This window comes from Panthera pardus, unplaced genomic scaffold (genome assembly GCF_024362965.1).
Source record: "Panthera pardus isolate Hobbes unplaced genomic scaffold, ASM2436296v1 HiC_scaffold_13, whole genome shotgun sequence".
NCBI classification, from domain to species: domain Eukaryota; kingdom Metazoa; phylum Chordata; class Mammalia; order Carnivora; family Felidae; genus Panthera; species Panthera pardus.
The window spans coordinates 82,203,580-82,222,237 of NW_026526688.1; the positions used below are offsets into that span (position 1 = coordinate 82,203,580).

General features: G+C 36.5%; 1 protein-coding gene and 1 long non-coding RNA gene across 2 annotated transcripts in view; one reads left to right on the forward strand and one right to left on the reverse strand.

Moving 5' to 3' along the window:
* The window catches only part of LOC128776535 (uncharacterized), a 110,934-nt gene that overhangs the window by 86,598 nt on the left and 5,678 nt on the right, over nucleotides 1–18,658 (forward strand). The gene's annotated exons all lie outside the window — the stretch shown is intronic.
* Nucleotides 4,924–18,658, reverse strand: part of HHIP (hedgehog interacting protein) — an 89,006-nt gene continuing 75,271 nt past the window's right edge. The window contains 3 exon segments of the mRNA XM_019420504.2: nucleotides 4,924–5,155; nucleotides 5,157–5,200; nucleotides 7,929–8,077. Of these exon segments, the coding sequence (XP_019276049.1) occupies nucleotides 5,006–5,155; nucleotides 5,157–5,200; nucleotides 7,929–8,077 (343 nt within the window). The 3' untranslated portion in view covers nucleotides 4,924–5,005.

The following is an 18,658-nucleotide window of genomic DNA, read 5'->3' on the forward strand; positions in this document are numbered from 1 at the left end:
ATATAATTGACACATGCAAAAAATATCCTTACTGAAACTAGATGTCTGACTGTGATATACATGAGCAAATTCTAATAGGTTAGAATTCATGTTGAATTGATATCTTTTTTTTTTTTTTTTTTGTGGTAAGTCAGTGTGTAATCTGGCAAAAAAAAAAAAAAAGCATTAACAATTTTTAGACCTAAGGCTTTATGTGGATACCAGGAATCCATTATTTACTCTTTATTTTTTCAATCTGCTTATATATGACCTATACAAAAGAAAGCAAGGTAAATGATGGGCATCTCCTGGGTTCAGATTTAATTGGAGATTTTAAGAAAAGTGCTGAGCTGACAAATGAATACATCTCTTCCTATCAGCTAGGGAGGGTACCACTATGATGGACAAGAAAATGGCACTCGTGCTGTCTTGAATGCAGCTCACTGTCCTAAACACTTATTTTAAAGCAATTTTAAACCTTACGAGAAGATATTTAAGAGACAGAAGTGTTGAAGTTGGCTAGGATTAGTGTTTGGCAGATTTTAAGGTCATGGTTTTAGTATTTTTCATATCAAAATGCTTCTATTATTCAGTGTCCACCTTCTCTGACATCGTTAATTATTGGAGGTATGACTAATTTGTGTTAGAGTGATGAAGAGAAAGAACGTAAGATAGCAAACGTATTTCTTTAGGATATTCTGAAGAGGGCCTTTCTGAAAGTATTCACAATAATAGGCTCACTAACTTCCTAGCATGGATACAGATATATGTACATTTTCTGGGCATGGAACTTTGGTCTGATTTCTCTGCAAGTTCAAGTCTCAACCCAGAGGTGGGGAAAGGAGAGATTTGGAATAATCTTCAAAACAGACTCCATACAGATGGTCATGCCTGACTAGGAAATAGCTACTAACTTTTACTACTGTTAGCTCAAGCTCTTGACTGGGGTATTCTTTGTGTTTTCCTGTATCTATGATGGAACACAAGCCAAGCTGGAGCATCCAGGATTGTAGTCATTTATCCTTTTGGTTATTTTTTTCGACAACTGTAATAGGTCGATCTAATATATTCATATTTGTCTACTGTTCTTCATGATAGAGTCTGAGCACATGTGACATTGGGAGAGGGTGTTTTTCAGGAAAACAAAGGTCATAATGAGCAAAATCAATAGCTATCTACCCCAGGACATCTTCATTATGGGTGTACTACTGAAGACATGTTTGTTTAGTCAAAACCGATAGAAATGGAAGAGCAGGAAGAGGTTACAGGAAGAAGGATATATGAGGGGGGTGGGGAGGGAAGGTGAGAGAAGAGAGACAGAGAGACAGAGAGAGAGAGACAGAGATGGGGTAGAGATAAATACTATAGGTAACATTCTGTAGAGACGCTCAGAAACTTTAATATATCAATCGGCCAACTACATCTGCCTAGGGTATACATATTTTTCCTCTTAAAAATTTGGTCTTGCTTTCTCTTTTCTGTTTCAGAGCTAAGAATGTTAGACTAATAATTAAGTTTAAGTTAATGTATGCTTTGAAAGACCCTGGATGTAGCATCTAACCTCATATTTCATACCTGGTAGGCTTATTATACAGTTTATGATTCAGAGATTAAAAAATAATACCGAAAAGAAACATATTAAGGTTGTTAATACATTGGGCTGTAATTATTTTCAAAGAAATCAATAGAGAAGAGGCACCTGCTCTGAAGTATATAAATGAAAAAGAGAATGGTTTTCTATTCAGGTCGTGCGTCTATGTTGTATGTGTATGTTTCTCTGCTCTTTCTTTATGAGATAGTCCAATAATCTGAGAAAACTTCTGAGTATTCTTTGTGAAAGAATAAGACCTATATTTTACAATAGCCACACCGAAACAAAATTCCAAGAAGAAAAGGTATAGATGGAACTTTTTATCATCGCACACCTTATTTTTTTTAACTCTTCTTTTCTTTTCAGTTTAATGATGTGCCAATTCAGTTTTCTTCTCATTACCTTAAATAACTGGCCAGAAAGCAGGGTTCTATTAACCAGGACAAGAGTTTGGCCAAAGCCATGGTAGAAAGTTGTTTTTTTTTTTCCCAACCCTTTATAACTTCCATAACAGCATTTCACATTAAATGGACACCCAAAGCTTAAGGTCCAGAATGGACAAAGGGGTAATAATATACATTTTTCCATTTCTTTATTTTAGCTTTATCTCACACATCTACACTCATACCAAGGACATAATTTTTTGCATTCTGATTGTGTGCTTCCAGAACCAAGTAGACATTGCCATTCACAGGACAAAACAATAACTTTTTCCCTAGCTCATACTTTTAACCAATTCCTACCTGCCTATCATGTATTATTCAAGAGAATTCTCCAGTCACAGTTTAAAAATCTGACTGGAAAAAAGAAAGGTCAAAAGATTTTTTTGAAATGATCACTGAGTTTAAAATATGTCTCCATCAATTAGCCACCGCTATTTACGTCTCTCCCAAGAACAAAAAGAAATGGCTCCAATGACTTGACTTTCTTTGCTCGGGTTTAATATCCATGGATCTTGCTATCTTCGCTTTTAGAAGAGTTTAGCCTTTTATTCTAATGATTCACAATAGAAAAGGCAGTGACACCTGGGGTACATATGTTTTTCTAAGACATTTGAAACTCTTTCACTTGGGAAAGGACTGTGTAAACGTTTGGGTCTGGTCAATTTAATATAGATATTTTTAAACAGTAGGACTAGTGGCAATACAACACCTTTTCATTTGGAAAGATTCTTTTGGAAGAGATGGAAAGATTAAGTGTGTAAGAAGAAACCCTGGATTTTTCAGATTTTGCTGAATATATAGCAGTATCCTTATTGTTTTCAGTGAAACTATGAACAGGAGAATGTGTAATAAAACTGCACAATTTGACAGATTTAGACAGCTGGCTCCCTCACCAGAAGTTCACATTTTGTTAATGTCACCCACGTTGAATAAGGGACGATTAGATGGTAAGGTCCATTTACAAAAATGGTTGTCAGGACATTTTTTTTTTAATTGTAAAACTTTCTGTGATGGAATTCAGTAAAAGGGCTATGAAGAGAAAGCAAAGGAGACAAAAGACTGCTATTAACCTCCAGATGCGGGCTACTGCAGGTTCATTGCAAGATTTGTCACACTCTTGGGCCAATGAAGTGTTAGTGTGACTAGAAGGGACCACCCCTTTTCTGGGGTAAGAGGGCAATTTGGTCTCCATGCTCATTTAATCCTGAGACTTCTTTGAATAGACTGTCAATTGAATCTAAATTGTGCAAAATTATGCATGCACTTTTTAATGCAGGCTATTGTTCACTAAGCACTGAACCAAGATTTCTCAACCCATTTCCATTTGGCATGAGGTCACTTGAAACTTAAGCAATCATATATGGAAGACAAGAGCAGTGTACTTAACCAACCTTTCTACATAAATGCTCACTGTGCTTTAATTACAAACCTCTCACTTTAAAACAATAGAGAAATACTAGTTACCCGATTTTATTCTTTTTAATTGAGGTTCATATTCCCAAAGGTAAGGAGTGGGTTTGGAAAGTCAGCCTGTGCTCATATTCTATACTAGTCTACAATTTAGATTCTGGAAGAACAGATGTTTACAGAAGGACAACCCATAGCGGGTGTGTGCACGTCACGATAGATGCTTTCTCAGTAGTGCAAAGAGGCCTTATGATTTTGTTACAATCCAAATGTGGAGAGCTGGCCTCAAAAACCAGTAAGAAAAATGTCTATCAGACTTTTTGCAGTTTTAAATTAGATCATGGCATTTCTTTAAAAACCTGAACAGAACATTTATAGAAATTTATTCATACATTAACCAAAGAGGATTTTCACTGAGGTCTTAAAAGGAACATATACATTAAAACTCATATTTGGCAAGAATTAGTATTTTAAGCTTACATAGCCAAGATTTGTTAGAAACGAGTGAGCTCTTCTCCAGTGAGTTTCATTCAGTGTGAAATCTGCAACGTTCTAATCACATATACTCTGACAGTCTTGCTATGGTGAAAAGCACTTTACATATGTTTAATGCTGGAATTTTATAAGGATTGGCTGTTTTCTTGCTTTTTCATCCGTCGTTAATGATTACATGTTGGCACAGGGGCACATTGCTAGATTAGATCCACAGCACATTAAAGACTGTTTGCTTTCTCACTCCCCTTCTTTCCAATTAAGTTGGTGAAAAATGTAACTTTAGTATTTTACAGGACAGGGCAAAGATGTTTCATCTAGGTGATGTCTATATTATAAAAATAAAATAAAAAATATAAATAGGTAACACAAACCCAGTGCCTATTGTTAGATACAATATATAATAAAAGCAGACCTTTTAGGAAGATTGATTTCAGAATATGCCGTTATGATTTAATTATAAAACGCTTGAAAACAATCTTGAGATTAAACTAGAGTAACCGGATTTCTCTGCCAATAAGAAGGTAAGTGGGTAACATTCTGTAATTGGATACATTGATACAAATGAAGATTACAATTTTATATAGTCGCCCATTTAGAAATTCATCAGGGAGTTCTGAAACAATCTCTCACATTATAATCCTTTAATATAAAAATATTGCCTTTTTTATTAGATCCATCAGATTGCACAATAATGTTTCAAAACTCCATTAAAGTTGACTTTAGCTATTACAGACAGAAAATTCCTGGGAAGTCAGATAATCTCTTTTGGTGACATAAAAATTCCGTTATCAATTTACAATGGAATTTCTGTGTAAATTACCCCACACAAGGAAATATATATATTTAAAACCCATCTGTTATGCAACCACGCGTATAGGGGTTGTGAGTGTGTGTGTGTGTGTGTATGTGCATATGTGAACAAACGTGCCGACATACACACACAGGATCTGCACATTTCTGGAAATTATTTTTAAATTAATAAAAGAAAATGAAATCACAGGAAGTGTGTAGCAGGAGAACAGTCTTTCTTTTTAATGACAGGATAAAAAATAAATGCCCATTGGAAAGGAAGATTCAAACAGCCCAGAAACTATACAATGTAACTTGTTAGATCCAGCAAATAAGATGTCATGTCAATGATCTGATCAAGAATACCTGCCCTGGTCACTCTGCGGATGTTTCTGTCCACTTGTTCACACTGAGGACCAAGATAGCCTTTTTTACAGAGGCACTTGTTCGGATCGCACACAGACACCTCCATGACGACACGCTGGCTCACATTTTGCTGGCAGGAAAAGAAAAAGCGACAAAATCACACTCTCATTCTGCATGTCAGAAACAGCACCGAGTAACGAGGCCAACAAATATCTGATGAGTAAGGGAAAGGAGGGGAAGAAGGAGGTAGCCAGTCAAACAGTGATCCAAAAGATAGTAAATAACAAGAAGGAAAGAAGGTTTCCAGACCCACAGTTATGTGGGAGCCAGGACTCAGTAGAGAATGGGAGACATTTCCAGGGAAGCGGAGATCACGGGAAACCATTTCAAGCCCTTGCAGAACTGACTCTATTTAAAACGAGGATTTTAGTTCTTCAAATATCTCTGCTGCATGAGGGCATTTCCAACAGAGGGCCTTCCAAGTAACTCCATGTTCCCATTTCTCCAGGGCAGGGCCTTAATGTGGGAAGGGCCTGGCCTGAGAGGGAGACGCGGCAGCTTCAGCATCTCCAGGGCAACATACAGGAAGGGTCAGTTCTCAGTTTTGGTTAGATGGAACAGCTCCCTTACATTCCTCCTGCCTTTAGCTCCCAGGGGGTGCACAGCATCGCTTCATCTCTGATTACACTTCGTGGCCCCTTCTGGGGCAGTGCAGCGGGCCAATCCTTTTCAGGGTGGCTCTCCACACAGAATCTCTTCATAAAAGGATTTTTACCACCACAATATAGGTGGGAAATGTAAAGATTTACTGCTAAAATGAGGTGGAGAGATAAAATTGGTTTTAGAAGTTGTCTTTTACTGATGGGATAAATGTGGGCTGTGCAGCCACCGAAGACAGAAACAAATTTCTTGAACACGTGTCTTCATACTTTCAAGAGACAGGGTTATTTTAACCTTTTCAAATGCATTAATCAAAACCCAGGAGTCTGTGGTTGACAAATGGAAAAGAAACAACAAGAGAATAATGAGATGATTTTCTTTTTTACATTTGTGGTTGATGAACTATGTTAGTATATGAATAAAGTTCTTGCTTAGGTCAAAAATATCATGAATAGATTACTTTTATAAAATGGTTCTGATCTTATATATTCAAACTATTTAAACTGATAACTGGAAAGATTAAAGTACTTTACTGAAATAAAACTTCATGTTATCTCAAAGAATGTCAATTTTCATTTACATCACTTATTATTATCATTATTTATAATGGGATGTATAATGCACCTACATTTAAAATAATTTGTTTACCCTCAGTTTAAACATACTGTTGCTAGAAGGCACTCAATAAATATTTGTTATCTGATAGCTTGAGGTGACTTACGAGGTCAGGCAAAATGCAAAGTAAGGAATAAAACAGAATGGACACCATATAAAAGAAGCAGAGAGAATAGGTATTGTCAGGCATTAAAGGGGGCAGAATGAAGATACATTATCAGGAATTAGAATATCTGTGCATTTGAACACTGATCCTCATTTTTTTGTCAACTAAGGAAAAAGAAGACAGAATGGGTAAATAAAATGTAAGCAGCTATTTTAACTAATGTAATTACCTAATTTCTGTAGACTTTTAATTATGATAACTCTCTCCTAGATATATAACCATGGTATTAATCAACCAGGTAGTGTTATTAGTGCTGAATCAATTTAAACTTAAATTGTACACTGCGTATGTGACTGTAAATGTGGCCTACGTTTTGTTAGACAATATATAGAGAAGTTACGGTTGAAGTTTTTGGAACAAATATGTGTTTCAAATAAAGAAAAAATAACATTTACACATTAACTATAATATTAAGTATGAATTTGTAACACATTTTCATTAGCAAGAGAGGCTTCAAGATTTGAAATATTTGTAAGTAATATGTATATGCTGGTTGTTGAAAACGCATTAAAAATGCATGTGTCCTTATGGAAATCTCTTCCAGTTTTACTGAGAAGTCATTGACATGTCTCTCTGTAAAAGTTTCAGGTATACAGCATGATGGTTTGGTTTACATATATTGCAAAATGATTTCCCACAATAGATTTAGCTAACATCCATCATCACATATAGATAACATAAAAAGAAAAAAAAAATTCTCCCGAAAATGCATTTTCACCACATACATCCTAGACGCTAGGTATCTGAATCTATCTAATTTTCTTCACACCAAGTAGAATTTAAACATCATTGCATGTAATTGAGGAAATCCCTGGTTAAAGGATAGAGTAACCGTGGAATAAATCTCTTCTGCTGTCTCTGAGCAGCTGCATACCTAGTTGATGGTTCACAAGGGAGTGGCAAAAAGAATTAAAAAATCTCATAATGTGCCCCTAGATAATTGCGTTTTCTCCTTTTTATTTAATAACACCCACTGAAAACCCCTGTTTTTAGTGCACTGTAGCAAGAAGGCAGGCAGTAAAGTTAGGGAGGGCATTTATGGGGTGTCTGGAAAATGCTGGCACTTGGAGAGGGGCTTTGCAAACACTAGGTCATTGGCTGGTGTGAAATCTCAAACCTAGGACTGAGAGCCTGTACAGATGATCTAGTTGTGCTGTTTTCATTTTTCACCATTTGAAAGGACTCAATTATTTCAGAGTCTTTTACATTTATGATTAACTTATGTATGTGAATTGTTTACATTAAGAGAATGGGAAAGATTTCATTTGCAAGTTCAGAAACAGGCTGAGCATTCACATTATAAACGGCTAAATTCTGAGCCGTAGATAATTCTAGAAGAAATAGCTGATGGTAAGTTCTTGAGCTCCTAAGGACTGTCCCGTGCCCAGCCTTTCCTGGGCACAACAGATATACTGACCAATTCTGCAGAAGTGCCCTTCCCATCCTGGGGTGCAGCAACACTTGCCCGTGGGGGTACAGTAGCCGTTCCGACAGAGCCGGGAGCATTCCGAAGTCAATGTCTGTGCAGGCTGTACCGTGGCTCTGCACTCCTCGGGCATCAGAGGTCTGCGTCAAAAGACAATGGATCAAAGTGTATTTGGGTTGAAAACCAGTATCAGGATGAAATCCCGTGAAGTTGTAGCTTGCAAAGCATTTCTTTTCCTTTCTTTTAAGTGGGTCAGAAAGACGGACAACTTTTCTGAGAATACAAAATACATACCAATGAAGAAACAACCTAACCAGTTCTGGACCAGAGAACATCATAATGAACATTACAAGAAATTTTGTCATGATCAAAATTCACTAATTAAAAATATAATTATATTGTATTGGTGTTGTCTATTTGGTAGCTAAACATTTCTAGCGATTAAAATTCTTAAAATAAAGACACATAGTTTAAAACTCCCCCCCCCCCCACCCCGGTTTACAAAAATGTTTAGGAATAACATCTGAGATAGGTTTCACTTGTTATTGGCATATTTGGCAATATCACAGGGGTGAAGGCATTCATCTAAATGGCCACTTGCAGCCCAAGAAAGCTTGGGAAACATTTTTTGTTTAATTTACATTTCTCTTGAAATACCTTTCTCAGACTGATTTTTCTCGAAGGGATATCGTGTGTGTGTGTGTGTGTGTGTGTGTGTACGACTGACTCAAATTTTCAACCCTTTATGCAAAAAATAAACCATATATAGATAGATAGATAGATATAGATAGATATAGGTATATAGATACATTTTCAGATCTTTTATTTTGTCCTGCTCTGAAGAAAAATAATGCTATTAGCAGCAAACAGAAACATCGTATCTGCTAAGTAAAAAGTCACAGACTTTGTTTTAATTGCTCTACAACTGCCATCACTTAGAGATGCCTTCAAAAGAAGAGGTCTGTGGTTCTTACTGGTTCTGAAATAAGAGGCTGTCATTCAAGTCGGGCTAGAAGCATGGTCATAAGTGCTCATCACCTAATGTAGGAGAAACAGTGCACAGTGGGATTCCTCTATCAGTCACTGTTGCCTGGGTCACAGTGTGGGGAGCAAGTGCTTTCCAAAAGTTCAGGAATGTAAACAAACATTCAGCACTACTCAGATCACCACCATTAGGATGGCCAAAGCAGTTGGACTCCTTAAGGACCATAACAAAGAAGGTGATAATTATAGGTCAAAGCCACCAGAAGAAGTAAATGATATAGCCTTCTAAGAGAAGCACATAATTAGGCCCTGTTGACTCCTTTTTCTTGAGACAGGTTATCTTGTTCTGTCCCTCTGGCAGTGAAAATACTTTGGGGCCTGACCTCCGGCTGTGTCTACAGTGACTCAAACCATATTCAAAATACATAGTGACATCTTTCGCTTCTCTCTCCACTAAAAGTCCCACTCTACGTTGAAAGTACTGAGTTTTGCAACTAATGTGACAATTCAGAAAGCTCCCTTAACCTCTTATTTAAATCTAGAAATGTCAATTTATGTGAAAGGTCCTCAAGGCATTCCATGGGCTGGGCCTATTATCAGTCCGACAACATGAATAATTTCCATGTGTTCCCCAAGGAAGGGAGTCTTTCTGGGAGAGAGGGCGAGGTGCGATGAGGTGGAGAAAAAATGAAATGGTTATGCCAAGGAAAGTGGGGGCATTACTTTCACCTTCCTGTTTTGTTGTTGAATACCCCAAGTCGGCTCTATTTCTTTCTCAATAAAATTCTTGGGGCAGGTGGGTGGCTCAGTTAAGCATCGGACTCTTGATTGTGGCTCAGGTCGTGATCTCATGGGTTTATGACACTGAGCCCCAAGTCAGGCTCTGTGCTGAAAGCAAGGAGCCTGCTTGGGGTTCTCTCTCTTCCTCTCTCTGTCCCTCCTTCCCTCCTTCTCTCTCAAAATAAATAAATAAACTTTAAAATAAAACTCTTACTTTGTGAAACAATGGTGGCATTTTTGATCACTAGAGGAGCTGTTTTTCAACAGCCATGAAGTTCTTCTGAGTCACAGGCATTCAATAAACAGGTATTGTTCAAATTTTACTGGTAACCGAAGTCTGTTTATCTAACTTCTACTGATTACTCACTCATTCACCCTCTTTCTGACTCATTCAAGAAAAAAAGACTCAGAAGTAGGGTATGTCAGGGACACCTGGGTGGCTCAGTTGGTTGAGTGTCTGACTTCAGTTCAGATCATGATCTCACAATTCTTGAGTTCAAGCCCATGCCAGCACAGAGCCCACTTGGGATCCTCTGTCTCCCTCTCTCTCTCTGCCCCTCCCCCACTCATGTGTGTGCTCTCTCTCTCTCTCTCTCTCACTCTCTCTCTCTGTCTGTCTCTCAAAAATAAATATTAAAAAAGTAGAGTGTGTCAAAAATATATCACACATTATATATGATGCAAAATATGCAGGCATGTAGCTCCTACACTCCTTGACAATATGGTTTATGTCTAAGCAGATGAATTTAAAGAGGAAGAAAGAGGACACTGGGGTGCCTGGGTGGCTCAGTCAGCTAAGCATCCGACTATGGCTCAGGTCATGATCTCGAGGTTCATGAGTTTGAGCCTTGTTGGGGCTCTCTGTTGTCAGCACAGAGCCTGCTTCGGATCCTCTGTCTCCCTGTCTCTCTCTGCCCCTCCTTGCTCTCTCTCTCTCATAAATACACATTAAAAAAAATAGAGAAGAGGACACCATTTACATCAAGAATATAAGTGACCAGTTAAACAACAGCCGCCAGAAGATGTTGCCCATTTAAGTCGAAGTGTTAAGCACTGATTCCGTGTATACTGGGAAGAGGAATGAGGATGTGACAAAGGAGGACTGCGAATGAAACACAATTCTTCAGGGCAGAGCATCCGCTTCCTGTTTCCCTGCTGATCCTCCAATTAGATGCTTTGAGTATTTTTCACCATTCAAATATGTGGAAACTCAGGTAGGCGGATTCTAAGTTGGTTTTTGCCAAAGATTTAGTAAATGCTTATCTTTCTGTGGATGTAATTATTTCATACGTGGGCTTGTTTGCTTTAGCTAATCTGAGACTAAGGCTGTCATATATAAACATGATTCCCTTAAGTTTTTATTTAAATATCTAGGAAAATAATCTTTTTTTTTCTTTTATGAAGTGGCCAACATTCCTCACTTAGCATGTTAAATAAATGCTCTCTCTCTCTTTAAATTGTTATTCTGTTGGGGATCTTTTAATTGAAAATTTACACGATGGATAGCCTATCTCTTATAGAACTTGACTTAATGAATGGGTTCTCCTATCTCCTTTTCCATCCCCATTGAAATGAAAGCTTTCTGAAGGCAAAAGTGACATATTCAACCCTCTTCAACACCAGTCACTCCCTCAGGCAAGTACTGTGCTCTTCATGGGGATAAGAAATAAATAAAACTGGGTTCCAGTCCTCATGGAGACACCACGGGGAAGAGAGACATTCAAACAAGTATACAAGTATACAAACAAGTATACAAGTATAATGCAGTGTGACCTTTGTTATGTTATAGGTGCATATAAAGCCACACAGGAATACAGACAAGGAAGCAATTAGTTTAGGATTGAGGGATGTTTTAGAAAGATGATATTCAAGCCACCAAAGTATTTTATCCCCTTCAACTACTTATATACATAGGAGCTAGGAAAACACTACAGAGGCATTCAATAAGTGTTTATTGAATGCATATAGTAGAAACTTTCTCAAATGCTTTTTCTGGAATATAAATTCCATGAAGACAAATGTTTCCCTCTCTTCTTTTTGTCTCTCCAGGACCTAGAAAAATGTAAAGCACATGGAAGATTCTTAAAAATCTGTTGAATGAATGAACAAATAAGAATATGGAATTTTAAGAGAGTGTTTATTTTCTGTGCTACTGAGTAAAGACATTAGGAATATATGGGCTATTTAGGGGAGGGATATCATTTAAATCTGTTATACTTTTATATCATAAGCTTAAAACTAAGAAACACTTGCTATATTTCTCTGTATTGCCTAAATTAACTCAAATCTTACAAAATTCTTCTAAGGCATGGTTACATTCATTTTAAAAGAAACATTTTTACACTAATTATAATCATAGTAAATAAACAACAGACCATAAAGTAAGCATGACATAAAGAAATATGATTGCTTATTTCCTCTAGCTGGGAATTAAGCCAATGTATTAAAATTCATTTTTCTGGTTATATATCTGGTAAAGTGTGACAGAGAGTTTTGGTCATCCCAACCATCCCCTCCACTCCCTCTTTGTTCTACTAACATTTCTTTTTTCCATTGAAAAGAATAGGGTTCCTTTACATGGAATGAAGAGAAAACAAAAGGAATAAAACAAGTAAATTTGAATTTTATTATTCACCTTGAAATAGACTATCATATGTTTACATGAATACTACATATACCCAACTAGATGGCATCTAAACAAAATTCTAGAGTACATAGCTGTGATAGATTGCTTCATTTTTCATTCTTATTCTTACTGGACTGGAAACTTGGGTGTTTTAATGTAGGTGTACTAAGAATTGCTTAAATAGTTTTGTTCTTCTTTTAAACAATTACTTTTTTTTAACTTGTGGATCTTTACCTCTAGTGAATGAAGTCCAAGGTAGCTTTCAAAGTAGAAAACTTACCCAAAAGGATGTTTAGGTTTGTGATAAAGAATACATCAAACCCATTTGTTGATAGTTATCTCTATAGTCTTCAAACTTAATTTAAATCAGAAAAACACACTTTATAATCTTTCTACACTTGACAATGAAACAGTAGGGCTAGTGCCAGAAAACTGCCCCAAATTCTTTAGTGCATAAAGCATTGTTTCTGGAAAAACAATGGAAAAAAAAAAGAGAGAGAGAGAGAATAGCTCTGAACTTATGTACATTACATATCCTATTACAATTTTTTATTTGTACTGTATATTTCTAGAATTCCAACTTAGGATGGATAAAGCCAATGTTCCCCCACCCCCCACCCCCGAGATATTGCTTTGCATTACTACGTGTTCTATTCTGCATTTTCTTAGAAACCTACTCTGTTTGGTAGTATCATAAAGATTTAGATACTTTCCTGAAATAAAGGAAGAAGTTGAGAAGCATAAGTGATTTGTAACATAATCACATGTGATGACTTTTTGTGAGTAGCTAAGGCCAACAGTGAATGTCTCTAGGTAGTGAGATTATAGATGGTTTTAATTTTATGATATTTAATTTAATCAATCAACCAATCAATCAATAAATAAGAAGTCCTCTGTGTATCTGTATGGAAGCACAACGATAAATCCTATCTGAGCAGGCCTGTTCTTCAGATTGAATATGTCAGAAATCTGTCTATTGTGTTTTTTACAAAAAGTAAGGGGACTCATTCTGAAACTTTTGTTAGCGGCCCAGATTTTAAATTCATGTTAGTGTAAAACAAGGTACATAAAATCATGAGTAATACCTACTTATAAAATCCTGACTCATTAGAGGTTTCAGAAGAAGTAACAATTCTATAGCTTCTCTTAGTTAACAATCTGCTTAAGGGGGCAAGGTGATGTAAGAACTGTCTTATTCTTTTATCCACATTCACACTGGGACACATGGAAAAATGTTCCTTTGCAACTGTAACCTTCGCAAAACTATTTTTCTTCCATGCTTTTTCTATTCTCATGGGAAAGGAAAAACTGATAAATCTAAGTTCTTACGACTCATAGCATGGTTCCAGACCAGAAGAACCAACGTCACCTTGGAGTTTGTTAGAAATATAGAATCTCAGGCCCCTCCCCAGACTTACTGATTCTACACTATAGCCAGCGTGTCAGGTGACACACATGCGATTTCAAGTTTGAGAAGCACTGTTCTCACTTAGGGCCATTTCCTAGCCAGTAGCAATTAATGTGGCCATGAATTAGTGTGGCCAGGAGCTTCTAAGTAAAGAATGCTTTGAAATTGTATGACTGGAGGGAGTCTTTGCCACTGCACAGGAAGCCAGTCTTTGGATGCCACCATGGATTCTATGGTTTAATGGGTTTCCTCACTGTAAGCATTTTGATACACAGCGATAATCCATAATCATGCATCATCTCTAAGACCAATATCCAGCACTTTTAGCTAAGAAAAGCTAAGGGAATGGAAACTTCTCATAATGGGATAGATTTTACTGTTTCCCATCTGTGTAACTTGGGCACAGGCATAAGCACTAACTTAGTAGAACTGTTATCATCTTTCACATACACATTTTAGTGCTTTTCTCAAAGGTCAATATATAAATTGATTTTTTTTTTTGAAGTCTGGATAATTTTTAGTCTGGATGTTCACTAAATTCTTCTTGCTTGTGTTCACATTTCTCTTTTCAGTGTCAATTTATCCACAAGGAGTAGAATTTTGTATTCCACTAGATCTATACCATGTTTGGGGACTACACAGAGCCATTTTGTGGCAACTAGTAAGACAATACATTATACAAATTCAATTTGACTGTAAGGAATCTTATACATTCATAATACAATCATATTCCAGGTAAAAACATAGCCATGCAATAATGGTCTCACTGGGACTTCATGGAAGTATAGATGGCTGAATACATTTCCTAACAGTATTTTTCAAGTACTATTTGAAGTGTCATTAAGGAATGCTGTCCTTGACATTATATTACATGGAGGCTGCAGAAATATCTTTTTATACATGTCTTGAGCAACCTTGATATTGGAGTAAAGGGAAAGATAATTTAAATTCAAGAATCGCTCTGGGGGCACCTGGGTGGCTCAGTTGGTTAAGCATCTGACTCTTGGTATTGGCTCAGGTCATGATCTCACAGTTTGTGAGATGGAGCTCTGCACTAACAGTATGGAGGCTGCTTGGGATTCTCTTTCTCAAGCCTCTCTGCCCCTCCCACCCCCAAATAAATAAATAAATAAATAAACATGAAAAAGAAAGAGAATAGCTTTGAACTTATGTACATCACATATCCTATTACAATTTTTAATTTGTACTGTATATTTCTAGAATTCCAATTTAGGATGGATAAAGCCATTTTTTTCCCCTAGACATTGCTTTGAATTGCTACTACATTTCTCTGTTCTGAAATGTGCTGAAAAAATGGGGCTGGGCCTTGGCCTTTTTCTCTGAGACTAACGTTGTCTTCATTTCGAGGTCTTGCAATTTAAATGCTGAGCATATGCTCACTCAGAAGTCATGCTGACTGGCTTTAATACCTGGGCAGTTTGGGATTGAGTGAGCACTAAATTCTAAAGGGGCAAAGGCAGTGATGATTTGGTGAAGGGAGCCACAGGTTTAGCTGCCTCGGGCTAATAAGATTATGAGAACTTTAACAAATAGCACTAAATTCTGTTCTATGGTTAAAGATGCAACCATAATAAAACCAAATAATGAAGCCACTTACACTTTTCAGTAATTTCATATTCAACTTTATCCTCATGAGGCAAGGCAAGTCCTGTTATTCCCCAAATTACAGGCACAGTACATGTATAAAGAGATTAAATGGCTTTCACGCAACTAGTTACACGTAGTCTGGAACTATCTCCTAGCGTAGTGTTCTTTCCATTCAACTGGTCTTCTTTAGGAAAAAGGGAGCAAAGTACCCATATTTTAGCCCCTATTAATCTCACCATCCAAATACCACCACCACAATACACAAATATCTACGAGGGTATATGGGTCTCCTTCATTCAACTTCTCAGATTAACTCAATGTATATATATTTCCATGGAAAAATTGGGAAATGAAAAATTATGTATTTCCTCAAAGGGAAAACCTAGGAGAAATGATTAATGAAACTAGATGATAATGTCATCTTTTACCGAAAAAAAAGTGCAATTTTCTTAAACTGCCTGCAATGTCTATTGCATTATGTTTTCAATGTCCTAAATTCAGAAACAGGTTTACCCCAATTATCAGCGGTGAATACAGAAAAATAGGCATTTCCACTTTAATTCAACGTACACGTTCCTGAAAAATCTTCTATGGTACAAAACTGCATATTAAAAATAATAGGGTTTATGTGAAGAATAGGGTTGGGGAAGATCTGTCAAGATCTGTGCAACTTTGTAACTAAAAAAACAAAACCTGGAACCTTTGGGAGAGCGCTGGGACAGCTGGAGGCTGCCTCAGCTGAGATTAGGGACACACAAAAACAAAATGGTGGTGAGCTCCTGGGAAGTGCAACCTGCATGGAGCAGGGGCTGCAGGAAGCATCTCTGGGGAGGAACACCCATGCAGGCACTTATCTTTCATTTTACCTCTGAGCTGAGAAGCCTCCTCTGCCTTTGCAACAGCCGGCCTGAGGGTTTGTTCTTTTTCTTCTAATAATAGCCCTACTTGCTTGAAAAGCTACATAATTTCCATGTTATATGGTCATTGTTCTCTTTTATCTGAGAGTTAGTGTTAAAGAAAATCACAGTGTAGCAGAACGGACTGGGCCAGGGAGCCAAATCATGGTGAGTCTTACCCATCTCAGTATCCATAGCTTTCTGGACTATTAATACTGTTAAGTTACAGTGTACAATGTTCTCGCATAATTTTTTTTTTGTCCCAAAGTGTTATTTATCTCAGATAATATTATTTATGTTTTTGATAATGTATGTAATCTCCCAATTTAAGGTAAAAATTAGCTCCTTAGAGGTTGGGACTAAATTCTCATTTATATCCTCCCTCTGTAGCACATAATACAATATCTTGAACACAGGAGACAGGTAAAAGATACTTGTAGATTGATTAAATCTCCTGATTTAATTCTGGAGTGTAACAGTATACTTACTCTGATAAGATAAAAATAAAAACTGAAAAATTGGAGCACAGTGAAAAGTCAATGCCATTGCTTCCTAATATAAAGAAGGAAATCTACTCTGTTCAGAAGTTTATGTTCAAAAGCAATTTTTAACTTAAGAACTTAATTTATAAAACCATAATTAATAAAAAAAACTTAGCTACTAAATAAATGCCTGTAATTGGGAAACTAGGCATTTAAAACACCTTGATTACATTATGATTCAAAAGACTTAAAAGCCTACAGTATATTCTTTTAGAAATCACCAAAAATAAATAAATCTTTTTCTCACTTACAAAGCTGTAGAGGTATCAGTGTTTTAATTTTACATCATAGGAAGGCAGAAATTTTAAATATCACTAAACGTTTTAAATGGGAAGCAAAAATTCAACACAAGTTTCTTTCTGTCTTTAAAAGAACACAAGAATGTCGATTTAAATTCTCTTTCAAGACCATGAGGGTGACAAATACCCAAATTTTGTTGTTATATTTTTTGATTCATTTGTCAGTGTTGACAAAAACAAGTCGTGTAAGCAACAGATTTTTTTTTGAATTAGTAAAAAAAAAAGGGGGGGGGGAGGAAAAGATGCTAAGATGAAGTTTTTCCTTTAAAAAGTACATCTTTCTCAGGATACCTGGCTGGCTCAGTTGACAGAGCGTGCGAATCTTGATCTTGAAGCTGTAAGTTCAAGCCCCATATTGGGTGTAGAGATTACTTAAAAATAAAATCTTAAATAAATAAATAAATAAGTACACCTTCCTCTAGAAAACATCTTTTTACAAATTTATGGAGCTGTTTTATGCAAGGTTAAATCTGCTTTTATCTCAATTACTGCAATATCTGATGACACATTGCCTTACAATGAAACTACAAAATATTCAGGAGATCTAATAATATCTGACTTCACCATTGCCCTAGGCAGGGGAGTAACATGGGAATTAAAAAGAAAAGCTTTAAAGAATTTTCGACTCTTGGGGCGCCTGGGTGGCTCAGTCAGTTGAACTTCCGACTTTGGTTCAGGTCATGATCTCATGGTTCATGGGTTCAAGCCCCGTGTTGGGCTCTGTGCTGACAGCTCAGAGCCTGGAGCCTGCTTCAGGTTCTGTGTCTCCCTTTCTGCCCCTCCCCTGCTCATGCTCTGTCTCTCTCTCTTTCTCTCAAAAATAAATAAACATAAACAAAAAAATTTAAAAAAAAAAAGAATTTTCTACTCAACAAAAGAGTCTCATTTTGAAGAATATATTCTTCATTATTCATATTTTTCATTTTCGGTGGCAATGAAGTCTTCATTGCAATCTGTACAATTAATTCTAGGAATTGATATTTCAACATTTCAAAACTGATAGTTTAAGAGAGATTACAATTAGTATAAAGCAGAATGCTGTGGTCATATGTCACATCTCCAGGAAATAAGATACACACACACACACACACACACACACACACACATATATATGGATATACATATGTATGGATATACATATGTACATATACATATGTATATATATATGTGTGTGTGTGTGTGTGTGTGTGTGTGTATATATGGAGATATATATGTGTATATATACGGAGAGAGAGAGAGACAGAGTGAAAGAGAGAGAGAAAGAACGCCTTATAGAAGCATTTTAAGTGACAATGATTTTTTTCATAAATTATTAAATAATATTTTCTATTTATTTTGAAATAGGTGGGGGTTCTAAGCAGCAGGGTGTGGCTTACTTGAGTGGGCTTAAATGTGTGTGCATATGTATCCATATGCAAATCTTAGTAAAGTATGACCAAAATTCCAGTTATTCTTAGGTCATTACCATACATTATGCATGCATGCTCCTTCATTCATAGAAGTTTTTAGTTTGATCTTACCCCTTTCTTTTGTAATATTATCCTCAAAATTTCAAATGCTATACAGCAGCTTAGAAAG